This window comes from Corvus cornix, chromosome 3 (assembly GCF_000738735.6).
Source record: "Corvus cornix cornix isolate S_Up_H32 chromosome 3, ASM73873v5, whole genome shotgun sequence".
Classification (NCBI taxonomy): domain Eukaryota; kingdom Metazoa; phylum Chordata; class Aves; order Passeriformes; family Corvidae; genus Corvus; species Corvus cornix.
In genome coordinates this window covers 45,504,704-45,532,041 of record NC_047056.1, presented here as the reverse complement: position 1 = coordinate 45,532,041, position 27,338 = coordinate 45,504,704, and the positions used below count along the sequence as shown (strand labels likewise).

The 27,338-nt window shown below is 35.5% G+C and overlaps 1 protein-coding gene across 16 annotated transcripts in view; it reads right to left on the bottom strand.

Annotated features, from left to right (window-relative positions):
* RYR2 (ryanodine receptor 2) overlaps positions 1–27,338 on the bottom strand; it is a 394,774-nt gene that overhangs the window by 16,839 nt on the left and 350,597 nt on the right. For all 16 annotated transcript variants that reach the window (XM_039567939.1, XM_039567942.1, XM_039567943.1 and 13 more), the window contains 13 exons: positions 22,630–22,710; positions 21,569–21,657; positions 20,012–20,140; positions 18,514–18,618; positions 14,510–14,591; positions 12,098–13,401; positions 11,648–11,712; positions 9,680–9,827; positions 8,066–8,152; positions 7,021–7,239; positions 4,977–5,107; positions 4,355–4,397; positions 2,143–2,276 (listed from right to left, as the gene is read on the bottom strand). In XM_039567939.1, the coding sequence (XP_039423873.1) occupies positions 2,143–2,276; positions 4,355–4,397; positions 4,977–5,107; positions 7,021–7,239; positions 8,066–8,152; positions 9,680–9,827; positions 11,648–11,712; positions 12,098–13,401; positions 14,510–14,591; positions 18,514–18,618; positions 20,012–20,140; positions 21,569–21,657; positions 22,630–22,710 (2,617 nt within the window). The remainder of the gene's footprint in view (positions 1–2,142; positions 2,277–4,354; positions 4,398–4,976; positions 5,108–7,020; positions 7,240–8,065; positions 8,153–9,679; positions 9,828–11,647; positions 11,713–12,097; positions 13,402–14,509; positions 14,592–18,513; positions 18,619–20,011; positions 20,141–21,568; positions 21,658–22,629; positions 22,711–27,338) is intronic.

The following is a 27,338-nucleotide window of genomic DNA, read 5'->3' as shown; positions in this document are numbered from 1 at the left end:
GCACCACTGCCCCAGTCTCAGTGTGCAAAATTTAGCTATCTTTACTCTCTAATCTACAGTAGAGCTCCAGCTGCATCATCCTTCTTAGTTGGATATATTTAAATAATCCTGCAACATATTTAAATAATCATTTAAATACTAAAATATTTATGCATATAAAGAAATACACTTTATACAAGACTGCACCCATGAGCTGCATGGCTCTTCAAGAGCCAGTACAATGCAAATTCTTTTAATGCAGTATATCACTGGGACAGGCAGAAGCTTTTGAAAAAGCATGGTCACCTGCAAGTAGAGTGCTTTAAGTCCCTCGCAAAAAGACAGATGCAAATCCCAGGCTATTTTTCTAAAGGAAAGGGAGAGAAAAAGTAGGAGTAGGGGTCAAGGAGACCTGTTCACTTGTATTAGGAATGAAAATGCTACACGCTGCACTTCCCTTCTGTGTTGTGAGAAACACAGAGATCCGGTCTGGCCTCAGCCTGAGCCACCTCCTCCTGGCACAGGGAGGAACAGCAGCACCAGAGCTGCAACCTGTACCAGGTCACACCATTTTCTATTTTCTTCCCAAAGTACTGAAATAAGGGTTCAACTCCAATGCTTTTCCCACCTCTCCCTTCACTGCATTGTAAATATATTCCAAATTTTGAATCTGCAATATGTGTAAGTTTTAGTAGCTTCATTAGTATTCATTTTTGAAAATGTTAAAAAGTGGATAAATGTACCTTCCTGAAGTGACTGGTTCTGTAAATTTTTATTATTGTTTTTTATTTTCCCACAACATATTAATCTGTTATGAGTATGGAATGATTCCTTCAAGGAGAACAGGAAAGATGGATGAGGTCATAAATTTTTTTTAACTGTCTATAACATGGAGAAGATATTAGAGGTGTTAAAAATAACCAGACATCCTTCAGACATGATTCTTAAACTAAATATTTCATCAGCCTTCTCCAATTGCTTCACTCTGGTCTGTTTTTTCAAGATTACTCACGAAAACATTATTTAAATTTTTTTCCCCTCATATGAGTCATGAGCACACAGGGAAGGGAAAGTAGTTTTATTTTGTTTTTATACCAATAATAAAAGTAGTAATTTTTTTTCCTAAACTCAAGCATGGGTTCTACTATAATCCAGCAGGAGCAAAACAGGATGTAAGAATCATTCTGGGAAGTACTTCTGCCACAATATTAAATTTTATTTAGCACCGAAATGCCAAAGAGTCCTTGAGCCTTAACACTGCACCTGATTCATTGTTCAGGCAGACTCCTGGTTTATTAATATCCATCTTTTATAAAGATGGATAAAAGAGTCTTCCTTACAAAATCAGCTCTTGCCTCAATGGAATTCTAATCCACCAGTAGTCCCACTGCCTACTTTTCATAATCCTTGCAAACCCATGGATACAATGTTGCTTTTAAAGAAAGCTTTAAATAAACCCTTACATTAGAATCTCTATAGCATTAAAATTTCATCTGTTAAAATATGTTCTATCTAGTTGAATACCTTTTTTATAATGCAGAACTAAAAAAAACATTTTTGCAGTGCTTTACAAAAACTGAGCATGCCACTGCCCTACAAAGGAGAATTTACTACTCTGAATGTCTAGGGGCTTTTCCTTATTTCTGTCTCTCAAATGATAAACAAATGAATAGCTTAGGGAAAACAAATTATAAAAAGGATATGAAGATTAATCATCCAATTCCTAGATTTTACTGGTCACTAGCACTTAAATTTATCCCATCATTTCTTTATAATCAAAATACACATTGCCATTTTTGCCCATTCTTTCCAGCAAAGCTGAACTGAGAACTTGAAAGGGAGATTCGAGCCCAGTTGTAATGACACTACCAAAACAGTGGGGATGTGATGTATTCAAGCATCTGTGCACTAAACTAAATCTTCATACATAAAAACCAGAAATCCTGCATATGCATAATATGCATATAATTAAATAAATTTACTATATTATTCAACATAAGAATTGATTTATCTTATGCAGATTTACATAAATGAGCAACAAATGTTTTGTCTGAATGACAAACCTTGAATGCTTGATTTTAACTTATAAAACACCCCAACAAAATAGAAACAGAAACAAACAAAAGAACCCCAATCACAAACAAACTGTAGGCAAATGCTTACACAGCAGAAAAGGAGCTATCCTTCTTTGGTTTCTTCTTTTCTCGAGCATCACTAAAATCAAGAGCAGCTTTGTCCATTCCTAGTAACTCACTGATCCTGTCCCGGCCATAGAACTCACCATATTTATCCATTACCTAAAGTTAGAAGGAATATTCAAAAATATTCATCAGTTGGGTAGACCAGCTGTTATTTAGCCTGGCTCTGCAGGCAAGAGGTTTAGCATACAAGGAGCCTTAAAACAGTGCTTCATGACTATGGATGACATAGTGATCACAAGATCTTGAACATACAGTTACGGCTAAATATTATTTTCAATGAATTCAAACTATCCCTTATCTCTTTCTTACAAAATTTAACATGTTTTGTTAGTAATTTTTATGGAAATAAACTTTTATTTGCTCTCCTTCTGACTAAACACACAGCTCCTTCCTAAATATTTTCTGTCTCTTCTCATTTTAAAAGAATAGTCAAAGAAATACAAAATTGTCTATAACAAGATCATAACTCAGTGATTCATGCAGGTGAGGTGGTATTTTGTCAGTTTTCTAATAGGAAATACTTTAAATGTTTACTGATACTTTTGCAGATTTTTAGAGACAAGCTTTTTTGTAACAAGCCTGAAAACAGTGCTTTACGACTGGATTATTCTGTAGACTGGGGATTAAAATACAAATATATATAAAAGAAGACATTCTTTGCAAACCAGTATATTTGAAGGCACTTAAATCATACAGCACAGTTCCTCAGCCAAAGCTAAAGTACCAAATCTTCCACACAACTTAAAACCATACTCCTTTCCCTTTTGATTTGAGCTTTCCTTGATCAACTACATTGACAGAAGCAGTGTAGAATTTTATTTTCTTTCTTGAGTACTCTGTGAGAGCTACTGCTTCCCCTTTGCTTAGACAGACAGGTAGAAATCTGTATATAACCACCTAAAATATGAAAAGAACATTTCCCACAGCAAAATGAATACACAATTCAAAGGAATTTTTTTGTCAGATTGACCTAAGATTGTTACAAAGCAGAAGAGCTAAGAGCATTAAAAAGACATGTTTCCAATAGTATGATACAAGATTGGCATTGAAGTGTGAAGAAGGGGTAAATCTGATCCAACAACACGTACATCCTCTTTTGCAATTGTGACTGAACACACTAAAAAGATTATTTTTGCTGTAAGCTATTGTACAAACATTTGATTTATTTCTTAAGAGCAAGCTGAGGAAACATTTAAAATAGCATTTGTAAGAAATGAGCTTTTGCAAGTCCCTGCTTAGAGAGGACTATTTTTGAGAGAGAGATCGTTAGCTAATGCAATAAAAGCTCACCTGCACACCCACAAAGGAGCCCAGAGACACAACGGTTGGGGGAGAGTACAAAGAATACCTTGCCCAGCTAGTCCCAAGTCCATCAGCCCATTAAAGGCCCATTTCCTCGAGCCCAGAGGACTACAGTGGCACAGTGGCAGGCAGGAACCCAAACTATGGATTCACAGTGAATAGATGCTCTGCCTGGTCCCTCCCAGGGCAGTTCCAGGAGAGCCTCAGACCCAGTGTCCAAATCTGAAACCCATCAAGATGAGTAACTGGTAATAACTTTCCAGATCACCTGTCAGACTAAGAGGATTACTGCCAAGGGATGCATGCACTATGCATCCCATAAATGGGATGTAATTGGATGTTACAGGGAGAAAGCAAAGATGGAGAAAGGGATGGATTTAGGTGACTTGGGGAGGAAAAACTGTGGGAAATAGAGAGGGACAAAAGGGACAAGTGGTCAAAAGGAACAAAAAGGGGGGAGGGGTCTTCTTATTAATTACTTTTTAACCTTCTATTGAGTGAGGGACACCATTCTTTGCGTATAGAGGCAAATACATAAATGCACACAGACAAAACATTTTACATAGTTTGCATTATACATATAAGCGCACACAAAATTTATCATGTAATTTCATGAATGTATTTGAATTACTGTTTTATACAAAAAGCTATATGTAGAAAAAGTTTGAACAAAAAACTATCCAAACCACTCAAAAGTAGTTGTAAGAATGAGGTAAGGAATTCTGTGTATTTTAATATTGTAAATATGGAAATCTACATTGAATCAAAGTTTTATTTCAAAGAAGTGTGGTCCACATTCCTCCAAACATGGAAAGAAATATGCATTAAAATTTTATTTTAACTTCATTTATCTTTTTAAAAATAAGCCTCACCTTTCTTTTCACAAACTTGTCCCAGTAGTTATTTGGAAAAGACCTGAAAAACACAGATAAATAAGATTAAATTTTAGACAAATATATACCAATTTTGTTTCTATGAGTCTCTGTGTGGTGGCTATCACCAGTTAGTCACTGGTGAACCCTCTGGAGTGCAAGTTGCCAGATGGCGTTCAGCCTACCATTTAAATGTGGCTTAAGAAGCACAGCAGAGCCAATGCCTGCAGACAGAGTTCTAGAGCAGCTACATCCATCCCACACACAGTCCCACCAGGCAGAGAGATGGAACTTTAAATAGGTGACGCAAAGCATAGCTCACTCTTGAACTGAGAGCAATCCACAACCATCATCACTGTGCTTGTCAAAACAAACTCATTGCATTTTTTTTCTTTTATGAAGAGAATTAATTTTAAGGCAAAAATCTGGGAATGTATAAGATCAAACAGTAACAGTAAAAATGAGAGTAAACATTAGCCTCGCACGTTTTGTATATCCTTGCTAGAAATATATCCCTAATAATTGTTTATTTCAGACAAGATGGATGATAAGTATATAATTGTGGAAATAGAAGAACAATTACTTGCAAGGCTATAATGAGACAGAGTAAGTAAAAACTCACTGTGTGTTGATTACAAGTCTATCCCACTGTCCCTTAATATCATCTTCTGATGGCTGCTCAGTTATATATAGCCCATCAAATTCCAACTTCCTTGCCACTTCCTTTTCTCTCTTAAAAATAACCAGTGGAACCTGTGGTTGAAAAAAAAATACAAGAATTATTTAAAATGCACTGATATGTCTGCAAACTTTAAGAAAAGCTGGTTGTTATGAAAAATTAAGAATCAAAACTGAATAAAGCAAAAATAGTACTTAAAAAATTAAAAGTCTTAACAACTACAGTGTACCAAACAGTTGTAAAAAGATGGCCAAAACCCCTGAAGAGGGATCCTTCAAATAAAAACAGTTTTTCAGTGCTATGAAAAGATTAGAGGTAGTCAAGTGAAAGAGAGCTAAAATATTTTTTTTAATCCACAGAAATTCTAGTTCCAAAATATTAACTTGGGACCACATTTTTGGATTTCATTTTGATACCCAGAAATGTTAGAGGCTCCTTTTATTTGTTGCAGAATTTTTGAGGTTTCACAGTGAGAAACAAAGTGTTTCACTGCAGAGAGCAAAGACTGTAAGCAATAAAAAAAGAATTGTCAGCAGCTGAGACACCTAGCCAGGCTTTACCTACAATTCTCTTTCATCAGCTGAATGATTTCAAAAGTACATTCCAAGAAGGCAGATGTAAACAGTGGTTCAAGTTGAGTGGATTTTCCTAAGAAATCTCTTACCAAAAAAAAGTAAACTGTACTCTTTCCTGGAACTATTTCACAGGTCCCCAAAATGCATCCACCTTGCATCACCCACCTTGACTGTGATAGTAGTTGAGTGGACATGAGTATACTGAAACAGTAATAATGAAAAATGTAATGGATTTCATGCTCAGCAATATCCAGAAGCAAACCTATGAGACACGGGCCTGCAGTTCCAAAGATTTTGGATTTAAAAATCTCCAAAATAGAGACTGAAACCACCATTGGACCATATTTTGGTTTCAGAATTGGAAAGAAGGCAATTCATTACAATAAATATTGATAACAATGTTTTTCCCTCCTAGTCAGAGAAAAAATGTTCAAAAAAAAGATTCATAGTAGGAACAAACGAAAACGTATGAGGTGGGAGAAGAAAACATCTCAAAAGCCAGAAATGTAAGCTTTTGTGCTGCATGGCAACCAGTGCAACAAAAAATGTTTCAGTATGTATTGACCTGCAGGGATACTTAAGGTAGAGATTAAAACCAACACTAAATGCAATAATATGATGAAAATTTCCTTGAAGTACAAATGCAGACTGTGCCTTTCGCATAGAACAAATTATTAGCCATTAAAAGAGGAAAAGAAAAATATTAAGGACCATATAAGACCTTAATAAAAATATTAAAAGCACAAATGAGCAGCTGGGTCATAGCAAGGGTCCATTTAACTTAACACTATCCTGCACTTTGACATATAGCTTTTGCCCTGGAAGAGTGTAAAGATGGGGGAAGTACATCTCAGATACACTTCTCCCAGCTCCAGAGATTTATGACATTTGGTTTTTTTAAACCACAACCAACATTTTGTCAATGGAAGTTTTGCCATCTTTAGTTTTCACATCCCTAACAGAGATCTTCTAAAAGATGCTTAGGCTCCTGCCAGAACACTACCAGCAGAGTGTTTGTATGAAAAGCGGGCATTTTGTAGTCACAATATGCAGCAGCAGTAGTCCAAAATGCTGCATTCTTTTCAAATTACCTAGGTGACAGACTAGCAATGCAGATACTGTCGTCTACCTCCCTCTGGTCATGTGCGTTCACACCTTGTCTTCGACAGTCACAAGCAGCTTCTGAATCAGGTTACTGCCGTGACTGTCTGGCTGACAGCAAATCAGACTCTGGCCTACAACTTCCTGAATACACACATCACCTAACACACACTTTCTGGGTACATTACACTAACAAAATAGTATTTCTTTACATGGTGCCCCAACCTGCTTAAGCAGGTTGACTTTGTTCTAATTTATACCACTTGACAGATAAAAAAGTTTAGACCTAGAAAAAAAGTTTTTTTCCTTACTTTCAAACAATAATAGCCTATGATGCAGAAGAATGAGATGACTGTGTGTAGGATGGCCAAAATCCGCAGTGTGGGCTCCATGTAGCCACTGCTTTCTTCCAGGACATAATGCACTGCAATGACCCTCTCATCATCGCTTTCCAGAATGTTCAACTTGGTACTTTCACCATCAGATACCACAGGAAGTTCCTTTTCTTCTGGCACAGCAGATGTGGAGACCTGTTTAAAACACTTAATATTGCAGCTGTATTCCTTTGACAGGAGCTTTACAATACTACAAGCTAAGTAGTATAGCTGGAAAGAACGATACCAAGAACAATATCACTGTAAAGAAAGAATTTTTTTTACATAAAAATGTCCACAAATAATATCTTGGCAAAATCTTTTCATCTTGTTGCACCAGTCTGTGATAGTGTGATTTTTCTTTTCTTTTTTTTCACTATCTGTCCATGTTACCAAATTTGGTCCATGACGAATTTTATCACCTCAAATTCAAGAAAGGGCACAGCCCTCTAAGAAGAAACCCCTGACAAACCTGCACGTAGTCTTTATCATCAGGGCTCTGCCAGAAACTGATTTGAGTCCAAAGACTCTAGAGTTGCATTAATGATACTAAAAGCCTTGACAAAATCAGTGATATTCTAGGCAGCTTAAGATGATGTGACTCCTTGCAGTACACACCCTCTCAGGAGAGCATAATGGCACAAGAAAACATCTCAAATGACATGGATTAGTTTAAGTTACCTATGAAGGCTCAGCTTGGCTGGTTCACTGTACTGGGAAATGGAGCATATGAGGCACAGGTATGCCTTTCAGCCTGCTGCCTTTGTCCCAGCATAATGCTCTGTAAATAGCTATTTGTGTACTGGAAGTCTATTCTTACTTGACACAAATGTTCAGCTGTCACCATATTAGATTTCTGAAGTGCTAGGATGAAGTAGGTATTTAATCTGTTAGGTTAGGCAGTTTTACCATAGCATATTGTCTACAAAACCCAGATGTTTTCCAGTGTGCAATCTAAAAAGCAGTATTTTGAGAAATTTACCTTATAGAAAAGCAGGATAAAGTTGATGGCAAAAGCAACAAATAATGCCAACATCCTCATGTTGTAAAAGTTTCGTGCAAAATAATTCTGAAAAGAGAACAGAACATAAATATACTTCGCCTAATAAAGATTCAACCATCATTAGTAAATTGCTGCTAAGAGGGGGGTTTGTGGGGGTTTTTTCTGAACTTTTTCACAGAATTAGAAAAAAAAATCCAAACCCACAAACATTTTGGGTGATGTACAAGTTCTATCCTACTCTACACGTGCAATAATGGATAAAGGAGCTTTCTTTTCACTCCATGCATAAAGGATAAAGGATTTCTAATTGCCTCTTATGTCGTTTTCATTGTCCTCTCAATACACTTGGAGACAACACAGAGACATCACAATGTAAGAGTAATGTAGTAACAATACAGAAGTCTCTATCTTCCCTGCAGCTCAATATTCATACATATGGCAAGTTGCTACTTTTACCAAAAAATAAAAAACTCTGCATATAAGTTTATTTAAAATATTTTTTATTCCAAAATCAACTGCATTTTTACAAGGTCAGTAACAATTCATGTGTGACCTGAGTACCATGCAAGCTTTTCTGACATTATGACACTATAAAAAGGACTGCAGAAATGTACCCTTCTCCTTCCTGACAACTCACAAATCTTTACAGCACACATTTTAAATGCTTTAAGTCTCCCACAGGAATTCTTCCATTTTTTCAGCCCTAATCATAGATGACTATGAGTGAAATATAAAATGAAACTATTAAAAAAAAATTAACCAAAATTCACATGATTGCAATGTGACTACCCTAAAAATGTATCTCAGTTCAAAAGCCAGATTTAAACTCTTAATTTCCTAAAAAGATTTTGACTGTGGTTTTGTAGTTTTGCTATGTTACTCTTGTTAGAAGTAGGCCATCCCTACACAATAATATACTATATACATAGTTAGAGTGTATTTCTTTTTGCTTTGCATTTCATCCTAGCCTCAGAGAATATGAATGGAATCTCCTAGCTAATGATAGCATGGATTTTAAGCAGTTCTGGAGCAAGTATTATCTGATATTTTACTGAGAGACTCTCAGATGCAGTTTTACATTTTCAGTAAGTCTTATTTTCTACAGGTTTTGAAAAACTTGACAAATATTAACTTGCTATTTCACAAAAAAAATAAATCTGTAACATCTTTTCTTATTCACTTCAGGTTAAGCATCATATCTTAGTTGATTCTTTTTATAGGTGAGCTCGTAATTTCCCGAAGTTGTCTCTCAGGGAAGGAGAAACCCTACTAGCTCACTAGCTGCTGTAAAAACTCAGGAATTTTACTCACAGAAAAATGCATGGATGTTTTCCAGTGATGCACAGGCATCTCTGAAAGTCTAGGCTTGGGACGACAATTGTCTTCCTAAGAATTACTATGTGGTATATACTAAGTTATTTGTGTGTTTCTTTTCTCTAACATTCCCATTAAACCTTTGCTACATGTCAATTTTATGGACAATGGTGGATAGAAAAATGTGGTGAAGCAGATGCTATTTGTCTTTACATTGTTAGAATATGGTGGTACATGTCTCTGCCAGCAGCTGAACACAAAAGCTAGAGAACAGCTTACAAGAAGCTTCTGCTGGTATGCAATGATATTCTTCCAGAAAACAGATTCCTGAACTTCTGGTTCTCCATATCTGTGTGTATGCAGTTGTCTTAATTTCTGTTTCCCCTTGTCTTCCTTGGTTTTCTCTTCTTTTTCTCCATCTTCTCCTCTTAGGATACAAAGGAAGGAAAAATAATATGTCAAATTAATAAAATTGCTAAATTAAAATCACATCGTGATTAATTAATTTAAAGATGCTATTGCATCTGTTAATGAGGCTCAAGTAGCCATGACTCATGCAGTTCATGTACATGACAAATATCCGTCTTCAGTCCAAAGTGCTGGCAAGGGTGACAGTCTGGTTAAGGCTACAGATAAACTTACTGGTTTGGCACCTTGAAGTGGGAATGCTAGCTGGTGCAAGCAGGTAATCAAGAATCTGCCAACCTTATTAGCAAGGGTCTTCTACATAGCAGTGCAGCTAATTCTTGCAGTGATAAAATGTCTGTAAGCTGACAGCTCTATGTCTGCATCAGTGCCTATATGTCTAAGTGCTCCCCTCCAATCTCTTGCACTTAAACAATCTAGTTCCCACAAAGGTTGCAGAAAACTTTCTTTCTTCTTGCACTTACAAGTCAAACCTCAAGTTTTAATTTCTGCATTTCTGCCCATCTCATGAACTCATAAGTACCCACTCCAGGAGGGGATGAAGTAAGAATTTGTCAGCATGTGGTGTGTGGGTATCACCATGCTGTCTCATTAGAGCAAGTTAGAGTTCGTGGGCTGCCTTCTTCAAACACATGATCTAAAGAACTGTGAATTATCTCAGAAGTTAATTTGACCTGTCAGCATGAGAGATGAAAAGATCACAGAAGTCCACTTGAAGCCAAACCAGAGTGAGAGGCAACTTCTAAGCTACATTATTAATTTCTCAGTACCTATCTACAAACAGAATAACTGATGTCCAAAGCTGCTCCTCTTCCTAGGACACATTTGATAAACTTTCACTTGAAAGTTTGTCATGTTACGAGTAGCTTCACGGAAGCTAATAGTGCCAGGCACTGCACTCCTCACAGAGAATACAGGTATTACTGCAACTCACACAGTCAAGCAGGGCAATCAACAGTGAAGTGACCTTCAAAAGTCAGGAAGACTCTCCCTCACAAAGTTATACTGGCCAAGTTAGAAATTTGCTGCACTGATTAGGAAGAAGAGTTTTTGTCACAGGCAAGTGTTTGTCATCCCAGAAGAGCAATAAGAGTCTGAGACTAAGGCATCCTCTTAGAATTTTGACAGTGATAAATCAGCTACAGACACTGTACACAAAAATGTGCATGTATCAGGAACCATAAAATACAGAGATGGAGAGCCATAGTTTTTACTGGTTAAAACCAAGCACTATATTTTTCTTTCCACTATTTTTATTCTGAGCTAATGGCATTAACATTGGATTTTTATGTGTCCTAAAAGTGTTTAAATGATCATTGATCAAATCTCTTCATAAAGATGCAAGAATACTCTGTAATTCATTAAAATTATACTGGAATGTTAAGGTTTTGCAAAATGCAAATAACTCAAAACATGTCATAGCAAATGGGAGAAGGTAAAGCAGATTCGGTTGCTGATGGATAGCAGGTCTCTGGAACTCAGCTGCTCTTACAAAGTTTCCAAGAGATTTTCTTCTAGCTTTCAGATTTGCCAAGAAAAAAATTAATCAATCAAGCGCATTCTAAAATAAATTAAATGAACATTACAAAGGACGCTTCTGGGAAGAGGGACATGCACAGAATCAGAGTGGTGCTTATTACATGGCATCCTTGCAAATGTGCACAGATGATGAAGATTGTTAAAAAAAAAAAAAACAAACCAACCTAATTGGAATGTGAATGGACAGAAAATTAAAGGCAAAGAAGTAAAAATCAGCCTAGTGTTTTTTTCAGTGAAACAAACCCTTTTTTTTGTAGGATCAGAGGTTAAAGTAATACATACTCAGCTTTTTCGGGTTCTGATTTTGTTTCTTCTTTCTCTTCCTTTTCATCTTCTTTCACCTTCTCCTACAGAAAATCAGGTTTAAAACTGTGTCTAAACAGTATTATACAGTACAGAGTTAGTTAAAAGAATATCCAGAATGCAGACTGTTAGGGTTTGTTTCTTTCTTTTTTTTGTTAAACAACTGAAAACCTCATAAAAGATGATAATTCAATTTACATTAATAGAGGCAATTTAACACTGAATTAAAAGCAATTCAAAACACCATGTACTTAGAGAAGGCTGTGGAAATTCAAGTTTATGACATCAGAAAGAGTAAACACCAGTAATTATACGTGGTTTCTTAAAAATTCAGAAAACCCAGAAAAACAAAGATACAAGTTTTATGTCAAGACTATACTTAATATATGAAAGAGAGAACTATATATCAGAAATAAAAGATGCAATTACCTGGATTTTTTCCTGTACTTCAGGCATTGGGGCTAAGGAGGGAGTGCTCAGTAAATCACTCAAACCAGCATTTGGATTGTGAGGGATCAATTTATACTGTCCACCTTCTCGTTTCAAATCCAAACCAAATATATCTGAGAGTAGATCGCTTTCTTCTGTTAAAGTCTGCAGATCAGTCAGGTCTTCTGCAGGCAATGCAGTTTCTGTTGGCTTCCTCTCCCCTTCTTCTTCTTCCCCACGCACCTCATCCTGAGTGGGATCTGGCATATTAGCCAACAGTTCAGCCACCTTGATTTTCTTGGCTCCTTCTACTAGGCTTCCTCCAAGCAGCAAACTGCATATGATGCGAAAAAAGCCCCGGACAACACTACAAGCAAAATGTAGTAAGCCCATCAAAATGCTCCAGTAGGAAGAAAACAAAGCCATGACCATGTCCTTCATGGTCATTTTCTTCACTTTTTTCATTTGTTTCTTTAGACTCTTCATGCTGAGCATTTTCATAAGAGTCATTAAATTGTACTTGAGAGCTACTAAAGCTGACTTCATGGTAACAAGAGAAAAGAAACCCATTCTAGGATCTTCTTCATCAGAATTATCTTTCTCATTCTCCTCTTTATTAGCTGACCTTTCATTCAGATCTGACTCAGAGATCTGGGCAGCCAGTTGCATTTCAAAGATGGTATCCTCACAGAAGTTAACAAAAAGCTCCATCTTTTCTTTCTCCCCACCTTCATTTACAACATCAAATATAAACTGTCTCTTTGACTCTTTTACCTGAGGTTTTTCCCACTGAGTCCGACTTGACTCACTTATTTCAAAATAAACTCGTTCAATGCGCTTTGCACTGCCCATGATTTCTATTCGTCCAAGGAAAGGCTGAAAGTAATTCAGCACACTCTCTGACAGCTCAAGGAAAGTTTGCAAGCGTGTATCATGGGGCATGTGTTCTGACAGGTTGGTCAGGAGAACAGCGACATTGAAACCAATGTCTTTTGCAGGCTCATGAAATCGTTTCACAAACTCCTCATAGTCCAAAGTCTCATTCTCATCTGTTTCAGCACATGACAGCAGAAACTCAGTTTCCGACTGAGTGTAGTGCTTATGGCTTTCCATTGCCCTGTGAAAATCCCTCTTCGAAATTATCCCTTTACCATCAGGATCATATTCTTTGAATGCATCAGAGGAAGTCAAATCTTTCAATTTTAAGAACATATCAAAAAACTTCAGAATCATCTCCACATTGTTCGACGATTCCACAAGCATATCAACCATCTGCTTTCCAATAGTTCCATTCACAACATTACCTAGAGGTGATGACATGATATTAGAGATAATTTTGTCAGCAAATGTTTTGGCAAAGAAAAGTGTATTATAATGATTAGTGAAATAATCAAAGAGTAAGAATGATAAACTATTGGATAACACACTCGCATGAGAAAGCTAGCTCTGAAATCTGGAATCTTCTACTACTAAGTCTGCCCTATAACTTGGAAAAAACATGTGACTGAGTATTTGCCATTACAGGAAGGATTAACAAGGCCTGTAGAGAGAGATCATACACTTAATACAGTACCAAAAGTGGGGCAGCATATTATAAATTTCACTATAGAGCAACACAGACAGAACTAGTGTCACATCAGCCAGATGAGAAGCTCGGTAGGTTCCTCACGGAGCACAGTCTACAGTACTAAGAATTTACTTTGCTTCTCAGTAACCTCCTATGAGCAAAGCAGTAGCAGTGGCAGTGCATGCTACACTGCAATCTGTGCTGCATTTTCTGCCCTCCAAGTTCTCACACAAGAATGTGGTAGGATACATGTAAGAAGCCAAAAGGAAGAAAAGATCTTTGGATCATCTGTGTGTATGTCTAGTTGGTCTAGCACTAGAAGCACTAATACAAACCCGTAAAGTAGCTAAAGCAGTAGTAAGAGTATTTCTTGGCAATGACTGCATTCTCTGGGGAATCATAATTTCAGGACCTTGAACACAGCCAGTAGCAGAATCAAGCCTGTTCTTTATGGATAAGATCACTACTAAAATCAATGCAATATATTAAGGGTGTTAATAAAATGACTGATAAATTGTTTTGTCCCTAGAACTCAGGATTTCAACTTAAGTAGTAAAAAACCTTTTCATCTAAACTCAAAAGATAAGTCAAGTTCATGGGAAAAAAGTAAAACTTCTGCTAGCCCTGGATTTTATAAAGTTCTGGCACTCAGAATTAATATAACCTATGTCAACTACACTACCTAAATCTCCCATTCACTTTCAGACCTAAAAGATCTTGTCACAACTGAGACATGAAAGTTAAAAACACAAAGAAAAATACAGCATTCTTTCTCAAAATAAGAAAATCACAAAGGTAAAACCTTTGCTAGAACAACTGTGAAAGAGATTTCGAATTTTTACTACCTTCCAGCATAGACAGCAGCATGACAACCATATCTTTCTGAAGGTCCATTAATTCCTTCAGTAGTTCAATTTGGCTGGAATCCTAAATAAAAAACACAGTATATAAATGATATATTGATTTCTTTACCATTTATTTATGTGCATGCATATTTCACCTTGTAAAAAGCCTTAGAAATTAAGAAGCTAGAAGTGTCAAAAATTATAGTACAGTGAAAATATATTTAATTGCTTAACTTCATACACAATCACCTATTTAGAAAGAGTAATTTAATAAAGACAAAACTGAACATGATAGAAGATTTAAAGCAATAACAGGGTATGTCAAGCTCACAGATTATGCTTCTGTGATGTTTCATGTCAGCTAAAATATTGTTGCTTTTGGTGTAAACAAGTTTTGGTGTAAACAGCTATAGGAAATTGTAAAAACAGTAGCACATAGAGCTCAAACTATAACATGATTCAAAACGAGTCATTTCATTATAGGCTACTGAATTTTTGGAGGGAGAAAGAAAAGTTGAAATAAAATTTTAAAATATTTTTTAATAAAGTTCCATTAGTAAATCCTTAGACGTACATTAAATTGATTTCTTAGCCATCTCTTATCTCACTGGGTTTATCAAGTTTACTATGCCACTTTCCTGGAGTCTATCTGGATAGATTTATTAATTTCTTCCTCAGTGATACACTGTTACATCATGCCATTGATAACAAATACTTGAGCACTGCTGGATTTCAGTAAGTGGCACAACAAACTCAAGGTACTTTATGGCTTGGCAGGATGCTTTGCCTTAAAAGAATTTTGATAAAGCTTATCTGCTTGGCCTGGAACCCAGTCAGGAGACAAAGCAATGCAAGTCATCTCTGGTGAGCTACTGGTGGCACCATAGCGGTATTTTTCAGTGTTGAATATGCTAAAAGGCCAGCCTGGCTTACCATCTTCAAACACACATCTGTCCCTTTGAAGCCAGACTTGACTGATAAGCTGCTAAACTGACCTAGAGGCATATGACTGCCAGCCAACTTCTTTATGCTATTAAAATCCAGGCCACTTTCATACAGTTAGATTCTTCCACAAACTTGAAGTATATGGAGTTTCTCCCGTGGATCTGGGACACCTCTCCACAGTTACTTCCCAGGGATTGAGGGAAAGAGGAAGAAGTACTCCACAAAAAGGAGTGAGATTCATCAATCTCTACGTAATGTTTCTTTTGCTAGCTTGCATATACTGCTTCCACATAGTGCACTTTGATTTTATAATTGACAAGTGTTCTTAGCTTTTATACTGTGTAGTAAGTAATTCTGGTTAAGATCTGTCTGTTCATTTGTTGTAATAAGTAACTCATCTTTTATAAATTTATCTGATCTGCCACCATTAAAAGTTACAGAACAGTGATTTAATCACACCTCTGTAATTCCTTAAATTTAAACTGTTTACAAAATCTGAAGCTAAAGAAGGATTTATCTTCATTTAAACCCCTTTCTGTGAAGGAGTTTAAATACAAAAAGGAATTCTTTCTGTTCTTCAGACTCAAAGAAAATGTTTTTATAATAAACTTTGTCTAAAGCACCCACTCCACCTTCAACAATGACAGTTTGGATCTTGGACTGAAAACCACATAATTTGGAAATATTAAGATTTTTAATTGATTTGCCCTGTAAGTTTTCATTACAAAAATTTTAACTAAAAAAGTTGTTTGCAACCCAGATATCTTTGTTCATTTAGATTGAAAATTGTGCTTTCTTTTTCTGCCTTAGGGATGTTTTTTAAGAAGTATTACCATTATCATATTATTGCTTCCTGGTACAAGATAGAGAATTAAAATGCAAAAAAAATACCCCAAAGTCCAAACAAAACAGTGATTTTGTTTTGCTCCTATTAAAGTCTTGCTTCAAATGTTCTCCAAAAGTGCTCTGGAAACTCATGATTGAGAACAAAACCCAATTATTTAGCCTAGGCAGGCCCTTCTTACAGACAAAAGCCATAGGGCAACTCCTTGTAACTCCACTTGGCCACACTCAACACTTCTGAAAACTGGTATTTCAACAGAATATGAAAAGCTTACTTGTGGATACAAAAATGCTGCTAGCAAGGATTTTCTTGCTATTTTCTAAGTCCGTGAGAGACTTTTCGCGCTCACAGAAGAGGTAGCAGAGTTATGTAAACAACCAAACACCTGCAACCTTGAAAAGTCTTGTTTATGGTACAGTAGAAAAATATTTTGACAATGGATATTTTAGGATTTTAGCCAATCATCCCAAGGAGTGGCTGATCCTTTGTCCAATTAGACTATGAATAAAAAAATCTATAAAAGAGTTTGTAAAATAATTAAATAAATCAATCTTGCTGCACAATTCCTGCCTGCTGGATCTTTCCTTCTCCCTATGGCTGCGGGACATGGTAATATACCCTAGGGCATTTTTTAATACTTATTAATATATTCTTGTAATCAATATAAACAAGCAAAAGAGCCGCTGTCTATTCTGGTATTTCCTGCTGGCCCTCATAAGGAGTTTCCAAAAGCCAAAAGCTTGATCTGCAAGCAAGAGGAAGACAGCATCACTATTTACAGTGATGCATTTGGAGTGGTACACTTGGAGTAGACTGTGTTTCTGTCATCCCACAGAACACCACAAGTAACTCCACACATTTTGGTGGATCTTGTTGTGCAAAGCAGCTGGGCTATCTTTGAAGAGGAAGGATGAGTATCATTATTTTCTAGATTCACTAATTGAAAGATGCTGTGAAGCCACTCTGGGCACAGCTGAGACTATAAACTTGTCATTACTGTAAAAGCAAATATTGCCAATAGCCACATCGTATTTCATAATCCACACATAGCTACCATGTGTTTGACTCACTGTAAGTAACTGCTTAAATACCTCTTTCAAGTTTGCTTTAGTGGAACAGGAAGAAAGCACAATAGCCTTCACCATGGCCTACCCAAATATTGACTATTTAAAAATTCTTAAAATAACAAAGATGTTTCAAAACCAGAACAGTATCTACAGGCACCTTTAAATGCACTTTAGTAGAAATTCAGTGCATTTCTCTTGAAAAACAGGTTTGACTGTTTGTCAAAATATGCCATTTGTGGGAAGAAGTCTTCTATTTAGCCATAAAGAATGAGACACGTACCTGTAGCCCAAAGTCCACAAGTGTAAGCAAGCAGCCTACTTTCATCCATAAAGTTCCAAGGGCAGGGAGAATAACAATCTGGGCAAGACTACTTTAATTTATGCAAATGATACTTACATGGACACCTTCGGAGCTAAATAATGAAATCTAAGACCTCAGAGCCTTCAGAGCTGTATTTCTTAACAGTAGCTAACACTTTTACAAGCATATTACATTTTTCTCTGAAAATGTCAAATCACATAAAAAAATTAGAATCACTGCATTCAATTAGGATGTGTGATTCTTCTAAAAAGTTAAGAAGGTGAAAAATGCACTGAAAATGAAAAGTTTTCACACCCTGAAGAACTGTCTGTGCCAGTCCACTCCACTATTTCTACGGCTTATGAAATGAATACTCACATCTAAAAGAAATTCACCCATTATAAGGTCTGACTACTCTCTCCTAAGAGTGAGAAAAGCTTAGATGCAGACAGGTGTTGAACTAGGGTTCAATAATGATGAACTAGGGCTCAGTGCAGGAGCCATCAATGAACACGATGAGTCCCGCATAGAAGGAAACTGCAGAAAACACTGTGAGAGAATTTTGGTACAAAAGATCGGAACCGAGAGTTCTTTCTGAATATCAGTGATACGCTTTGCAGTTTCATCTACCCTGCTTTGTGCCTGTGGCCAGTAATCCAATTACAGGCGTGCTATTCACACCCACTACAGTTTTGTAGTTTACTCCCTCAATTTTAATGTAGTCTATCACTTCTGCCTTTTATTTTTCGAACTGTTGCTATTAATGACTCAAACATATTAATAAATTTTTTTCTCTTTTACAAAAATGCTAGTGACTTATAAAGGAAAAAGTAAAACAAAAATATACCTGAGACAGCTTCATCTGCATGTGGGCAAACACATGAAGGAAACCAACTACAGCATCCCACAATCTGCTGTGTGCCAGACTTTGCTGATTCCCAGTACACGGACCCTATTGTTTAGGCAACAACAACAACAAAAAAAAAAAAAAGGAAAAAAAGAAAACCAAAGTTTGTTTGCAAGAAATTAAACAAAAACAAGAAGAAAGATGCGTAAGTGCATAACTTGGGGCTGTCCTTTAGAAGTTGCTTTAATTTTAGAAAAATTAAATCTATCTAGAATTATGTATTTAATAACACCACTGACTGTAAACAATGCTTACTTTTAATAACCATTCTGTCTGTTTTAGCCAAATCTCAATATACTAATTAAGAACCTCAAAGTGTGTATCTCCTTGTAACTTTAAACAATAAATACTAAAGGGGTACAAATCTTCAAGCTGTTTCTTTGCTATGTAGTTCTGTAAAGTAGGAATAACCTTATAGAAGGTTAAAGCAAAATTCACATAAGGGATTAGAGAATCAGTCTCCTGATTTTTTTTCCCCAGTATATTGTAGAACACAGTGCTAAAAAATACTTAAAGAAAATCCTAACTTCTGGAAAACGGGAACACAAGGGCTTTTAAAGCCTCAAAGGGTAATAAATAAAATCTCTACCAGGTAAAAACACTACTTGCAATTTGAGAAATATGTATACATTAGATATATTTACACACATGCATACAAGCTGCCTCTTCTCATTTTTATTCAGTCCTATTCTACCACATTTCATCCTCATGAACTATAACATACTATTTTCATAATAATTATTTTCATCTGAATGAAAACAATATACTAGACACCTAACAGTGTAATGAGGTCCTCTCTAATTTGCTTATTATACGTAGAATCAAATTCTAATATTGTCAGCGGATTTACACAAGCAATTAATGCAGAACTAAATGACACTAAATTCTTTAGATATCCTGGAAGAACTGCTATATTTTTATTTTGACAGAATTGATCCCAATCTCATTTACTGCTGAGTCCACCTCAAGTGCTTCTCTACCGTTCTCAAAGTGTGAATTCACTATTTCGAACATAGCATTGATGCCTTAACCTTATTCCTGACACAAAATACTATCTAATGTTATATTGATTAAGCAGCAACTATGATCTGCGCTGAAATTAGTTTTCTCAGTGGATTAAAGGTAAAGGCTTTAAAGTGGGTAACACTGCTGCAGTCTAATAAAAATTTAGAACAAAACTCTACTATCTTACATAGATGATTATTAATTTAATAATTTTAAATTTTAATATATTTATAAGATTGTAAAGAGTAGTGACAGTTATATATATATATTTGAATATTTTGCTTTCTACATAAGCAAATTCATTAAAATAATGCTGAAGAATAAATGTATCTATATTATATTTCTATTTTATATCTAGGTACTTTATATCTTCATGCCAAATGTGTGATGAATTTTATTTCAAGTTCATAACATTCTAATGAAATTAATTTACCTGGATATACTCCGTGAGAGTATTGAAAACTTGTTTTGCAACCTGGATGGCTTTGGAAAAATTTCGTTGTCCTTGTTCATCAATAACATCCTTCCCAGAATAATACCAATAGAAATCACTAATGGATTCCTAAAGAAAAAACAGTTGTGAGAAGCACAAAGAGATTGTGTGGCCAAACTGGCTCTAACAGGAAATTCACCAGTATAAGAAAAACAGTATTAGACAGTTCTAGTTCTGAAAATTATTTAGTTTATAAAGACTTTAAATGAATCACCCAGTGATTCTCAAGTACTACTTCAAGAATTGCAGTTTCATCTGAAGAGAATCAGTAAGAAAACAAATACAAGGAAAGAAATAACTTAAAAACCCCACAGCAAACCTCAAAATAAAATAAATTAAAAATTAGATGAGTTGGTATCTGCTCTTAGAAATACAACTGCCTGCATTCTGAAATGGAGTGCTCAGTAGTACTGCCATGCTGCACGCTTTTCATTAAACAATGTCTCTTTATACTGCGTTCTTGACACCTAGTCAATAGTGGGAGAAAATGTTGCTTTGTGCGCATGATTCCTCTCTCCATCTTCCCCAAAGGCTTAAAGTTTCAACCAAGTAAGCAATGGAATGAAAATCATTGTATTGTCTCTACAACCTCTACAGAATGCGTAAAGATAGAAAACAATGTTGATAGCAGCAGCAGTGTAAACAAAAAAAGAAAAAGAATTTTCAAAGTCTGGAATTCTCAGAGCAAATAAATGAATGGCTAAAGGGAACTTAACTAGATAAATATTTTTTTAAAAACTCAACAAAATATATTATCACATGCAGTGATTTTCAGAAAGAAGAGAATTATAGGTAAAAATTATGAACATTTATCACAAAATATTGTTTTCATACCATTCACATGCTTCAGTCTGGAAACAAAGTAGATTTTTTTCATTACTTTCTATTGGGTTGTGACAATGAAATGTTTTCATATTAAAAGGATTTGGCAGATAATTCAAAATACATGAGTGAAAAGGTTTTTAATCTAGCCTTCTGTGGGTTTTTTTTTCCTTTTGCCTTTTTCTTCCTTCCTTAGAAAATGCACTGTTCTTATGCTTCACTCCATGCCAGCCCATGAGCATTCATGCACAGAGCAGCCAGTGTTCAGCCTAAATCAGAATATGGATGAAAAAGCAGCTGGCTGAAACTGAACTTGGGCAATACAAAACTCTTCTCACTCACAGGGTAGTTTCAGTCCACACCTGGCTACCTGTACTCATGGACACCCTGAGCATGCACCGGCTCCTGCTGCTCTCCGTGGTTAACAGCCTCCACCACACTCCTGAGTATAAAGGCTGAAACCAGTCCTTCACATTTATGTCACCTTTGACTCTCCCAGTACAAAGTAACAGTTCTTAAAGAACTGCAACCACTAGTGAATTTCAGCCTTTCTCTTTAGCTTGGGCTACAGGGACCAGAATAAATATGGTGACAAATAAATGTGCTCCTCTAATAAAACTTGTATAGAAATAAGTCATTATTGTCATGTACTTACTTAGTATATAAGTTACTTACCTGAACTCTCAATAAGTAATCCACAGTAGAAATGATAATATTAACAGTTGTGTTGTTACCAGTTTGAGTTCTCAGGTAATTCTGAAAATCTAAAAATTCAAACAAAAGCTTAATTTAAAATAATTTAAGTGTTAAAATTATTTCTGAAAATTAATTCTGATTTAAGATGATCTATAAAAGTTTAGGTTAGAGGCATGGATTGGGTTTTCTTCTCTTCCTTTTTGGTTTGTTTTTTTTTTTTTTGGCAATAAACCACTGCAGCAGTTTTAGCATCTTATTGCAGAGATCACATACCAGTGAACTTCTGAAGCCAGAACCTTGTTTGTATATTTCCCCTGTAAAACTTAACTTGGTGTTATTTTAATCTATTAATGACTAAAATTACATCCACATCAATGTAATTATACTTAGAATAAATTTTGTTAAGCTAAATTACATCACAAAATTATACAGATCCTGATAATTTAGTCAAAAATATGTCTAATGCCTAAAAAGGAAAACTATCCTTTTTTTTTGGTTTTTAGTCACAAGAATGACAGCGAGAACACAGGGAAATATACTTAATGATAAAAATACACTTAAATTATGGATTTCAATGTGGTTTTTTATATTTAAAAAGATACATTATTTCTTCAAGAAAGGTATTGTGTACATTGTAAATTCACATACAATTCTAACTGACATTAGTGGGAAACAGTGTGCACCAGAAAGCACAAACATGCCAAAGGACGATTAATATAATTTCCTCTTACATCTTCCTCTGAATCTTTCATGTCTAGAAGTTATAAACCATGTACATTTTCCTATGTAAATTTAACTTTGCTAGTAGGTCGAGATCCAAAACTCATCGTTTTGGAAACCATTGTCTTATCTACAAAGTTAGGGCTGTTAAAAAAATTAGCAACTTAATTCCACTTGAAGACTTTCCTTTCATGTACGGTCTAGCAGCTACTCCACCTTTCATAATATTTCATGAAGGCTGCCAAACCTTCACCAATTAGGGGCTTTTATCGTCAGTTACCATCACCTTGACTTCGCTGACTGGCAATATGCCCACAAACCTGAATTGTGTCCTTCACAAAGCAACTGAAGGAAGCGGAAGAGGTCACAGGTGAACTCATCATCCTGCATCACCTTTTCTCCTGTAGAAAGGCCAGATGGAAGCAGGTTATCACAGTCTGCCCAGTAACACCCCACAGCCCCAGAAGAAAGTCTCCATAATAATATAAAGAAAGAGAGAAGGGGAGCAAATATTTATAACCACCAATCTATCTGAAGCACCTATGACTTGTGCTTGGCAGATAGTTATTTGGTTATAAAAAAAAAAAAATTAAATTACAAAACTTAACTTTTGATTTATAAATATGGCAGCATGAGCTTGGCAACATTTTACAAATAATCCCTGCTTTATGGTCTTGTTTGACTTCACTGGGCATGGAGGCTGTGTCACATACAAAGGTTAGGGTTGGATCAATTTGGTTTCCATTCATCACAGAAGAAGGTACTTAAAATACAGAATGAGATTTAATCAAACGAATATGAAAATCACTCCTCAAATAAACTATTAGATTCTAAAATATTCTAAAACAACCCATGAAATTTACAGCTATGTGCACTCTCAAGAACCATTTAGACTGAAATATTTGAAGATTTAGTACCTGACTGCTGCTGACACAAAGTGGACGTGTCTCCTTTGACAAAATAAAGCAATATATTTATAATTAATTAAGACCAAATGCCAAAATGCTTTACTGAATTAGGCCCTTCAGTTCATGTTTTGGTAAGCAACTAATATCCAAATGAATAAAGCTTCAAACTATTTTTTTCCCCACAGGAAACAATATACTAAAAAGCCCTCAATTAACACATAATTATTTCCAGTACATCAATACATTTAGTTAACTTTGTACAGGTACACGAGAAGAGGAGAAATAACCATTCACCCAGGAAAACAATCACAACTGGAGAAAACAGTTGTGTGGAGAAACAGTTTTCTACAGAAAAAAGGAGAACAGCTTATGAAATGACACGAGGACAACATTGTAGGTGTTAAAACAATAAAGGCCACTTATCAAAAGTAAGAAAATCCCCATATAGAACCTTGGGAAAGTATTTTGACTATGTATGCAAAGGTGGAAGTCACAAAAACTTCTACGTTTTAAGAATATACATAATTTGAATATATACTGAGTGCTATTTCTAGACAAGAAAAGGAGGGATATAAAAATGTAAGCAAACTGCAAGAGAGTTTGGAATAATTTTTCTTTGAGGGGATATAACTTAGGCTCTACAAAGACAGTATCTTTAGAGTATGAACAGGAGACCAGAAAAGTGAGTAAAGACATTAAAATTTAAAAAAACACCAATTTGTAGATACATTAATTAAATTAACAATTACTTCCATGCTGTTCTATTGGTATAATTCTAATTATAATATCCAAAGTTACAGATTAATATATTACTATGATTATATTATTACTGTTTGAGCTGGATTGGCTATGATCAAGTTAATTTTCTTCATACCAGCTAGCTGAATTATAAACGGTATTTAGCATAATTTGGAATAAAAATAAACATGATCAGAAATTTAACTTTACATAAAGTCATGAGCAATTATAATTTCAAGCTAATGGATTTATCAGTCCACAGAACGTGAATTTTAAAGTTAAAAACTTCAGTACACTAGGAACAGGAATCAAAGCATTTTGAAAACTAATATGAATATTTTAAAGTACAAAACTTCACACTTTTCTGTTGCCCTCAAGACAATGTTTGGTATTAAGGGCATGTATCACTAAGGTATATGCCAACTCAATTTCTTGTAACACAGGAAAAGATAAGATGCTTTTCCTCCTAACTCTAGACGTGGACTTAGGGCAGTGACAAGCAATACCCAATTGTTTCTCCAAGAATGAGTCAAATACTGTAAGTGACATTCCATGACATTTTTCTCCACTGCAAATATAACTACGAGGCACATAGATTTTCAGTCACAGAAGACTGAAAACCCTTTCAGCTAATTAAACAGTGAAATATAAATGACTGTTTCTGTCAGTGCTGATGAATGTATACATGCAGTATATGCCCAAGAAAGCAAAAACAGGAGATGGCTGGGCTCTTAAAAGTATATTGTTCAAAATTACATGCAGGCTCACCCCTGCGAGAGAGTTTCATATGCTGCTGACCAAATGCTATAGTATAGAAGATTTCTCAGGATTAGTTACTTTCTTCTTTTCAATTTAACTGAACTCCTATCATGCCTAAAGTTACATGTGGGTTCACATGCTTTGTTGAACGAGGCGCAAAAATGAGCATTACAGAAAGCCAAATACTTGGTGAAGCCTGTATTACACATGTAATGCATGTAGCTTGACTGCTGAGATGGCAGTGATTTTAGAAAATAAATCACCAGGAAACTTTCTTGGAAAAATCAAGCCCATGAAAGGCCCAACCATCTATTTCTTACATATTAAGGCACCACTGAATCAAAGCCATTTGTATGAATAAGACTACAGAATAAGTTACAGTTTAATAGTTTTGACCTCTATTTGTCTTGCTCTCTTAGGAAATAAGATATTCCAGAACAAGAAGGCAAACCCGTCTCAAGTTAAAATATACAGATCCTGGCTTTTAGTACACTTACTGGACTTCAGGAATTTTTATTAAATAAATTACATTTTTATTATTGGAAGGGCTTGGAAGGGTCTTTTAATAAGTTCCACTGTAAATAAATCACAACAGGAACGGAAGTTATTTCAAAATTCTTCAAAATCAGAATCACAAAATCAGTGCACAAAAGCTGAAAGGTCTGTTCCTCTTAGAAATATTTTTACATTTTAAAATGAAGAAAAAAACCCATCTTAAATCATCTGGCCACGCTAAGATTTACAATATCCTAGTTTTCAATTTTTACACCTGATCAAAAGCAGACTAGAACCAATGTTGGTATTGACAGGAATTTTAATTTTCAGATTGTACTTACTGACTGGAAGTGGTGCCTCACTGGCAACAACAGAACAGAAATAGAGATCCATTGCTTTCTATAAAATCCAGGAGAGCAACCTTTGCTGCTGTGCACATAAATTCATGCCAGTTCACACAAAGATTTGCGAGGAATGTACTTACAAACATACACACTACATATAGTATGATTTAGGCTGTTATGAAAAAACATTCTTTAATTTCTGTTGATATGAGATATATTCTGGCAAATATTTGCTTAGATGTTAAAATGCTGCCATTGCTCATGCTGTATGTAAATGGTATGGCTATACACACAAAGGCTTTAAGCCTGTAGCTTTTGCAAAATGGACAGTTTGTGTTTGTGATATACAGGAATAGAGGTATCATGTGTAGGAAACGAAAATAAAATTCAATGAAAAATTAAATACATGGCCTTTTTTTCACTGAAAGTGCATGTGTCAAATTTCAATAATTCTCTCCCTCTTTTTTGATTTTAGTTTTTAAATCCTCAGTGGAAAAGATCTGACTTCTATTGCTACTCAGAAACACAGGTTTGATAGCACATATTATAGAAATATTAAAATACTTTCAGCTTTCATAAGGGAACAGGGCTCCTTTATGACGGCTGTTAAGCAAGAGCAAATCTGTCCCATGATAAAGCAAGTGAATTTATTCTTATCGCAAGATCCATACAGTATTGGGTTGGATTACAAGTGCTGCATGCCTTTCGACTTCTCAACAATCTAATTCAAGTAAGAAATGCACTTGTTTCCTCACTGAGTGAAATTCTCTGAAGTTATTCAAGTTCCCTTTTAAATGCAAACACTGATTCAAATACAGTTTTATGAAGGTGGAAAACACCTCTCCAATGCAGGCTACAGCTGATCACACAGAATTTAAGCATCCACTTTAAGTGTGACTAGGTTGGTGAATGCCAAAAGCATATTTATTAATTCCACATTATTAATGGCTGAAAATAGCCCTGACATGAACCCACAGTACAGCTGGTTATTATATCACATGGGTACCACTCTCACTCAGATTAGTAAAAGTCCTTTAAGAGCTACTGTCTCATTCTAAAATTGTATTTTATTAAAATAAGCCTGCTGTGAACTTACAGAGAAATGAAAGAAAGCCATGATACAATATTAAAAGATTGAACATTAAAATAGAGCTTTCCTGAAAAAGGGAGAAGGGTAAAATAATCTAAGTGTAAACTTAACATCTTAAATTTCGTACTTCGTATAAGTAAGACAAGTCTCTCCAAAGGAGAAAAATATTGCACTTTCAAGATTTTTGTGACTCACAGTGAAATGGAAAGGAGTATGAGTGTTAAATGAAAAACCATTGAAAAATAGTAAATATTTCTACATGTCTTTGATTTTGAACCCCCCTTTTTGGAAAAGGAAACAGAACAATCAAAACAAAATACATACAGAAGAAACAACATTGAGTACGCCACAAAAACAAGTAAGAAACACATTTGCTAAAGAACCATCAATGTTGTTACCAGTGGGGGTTCCAGGGTTTGGAAAGGGAAGGTAGTACCAGTCAGAGGAATATCAGGACAAGGCACTTACGATGTGGACAGCACAAAGAAACAATTGGAATAGAGCAATAAATTTCACATCCATGTTGACTCAATACAGGGCTTTCTATCTATTGCTAAGGTTGACATGGGACCAGAAACAAGCACTGCACATGAGGAAAAGTTGACTTTATTCCCGTAAGTTTCAACAGTTTTTCTTTGACTTCGGGAATAATAGTTTCAGGCTTATAGGTTGCAAACTCAATGACAATTAGTCAT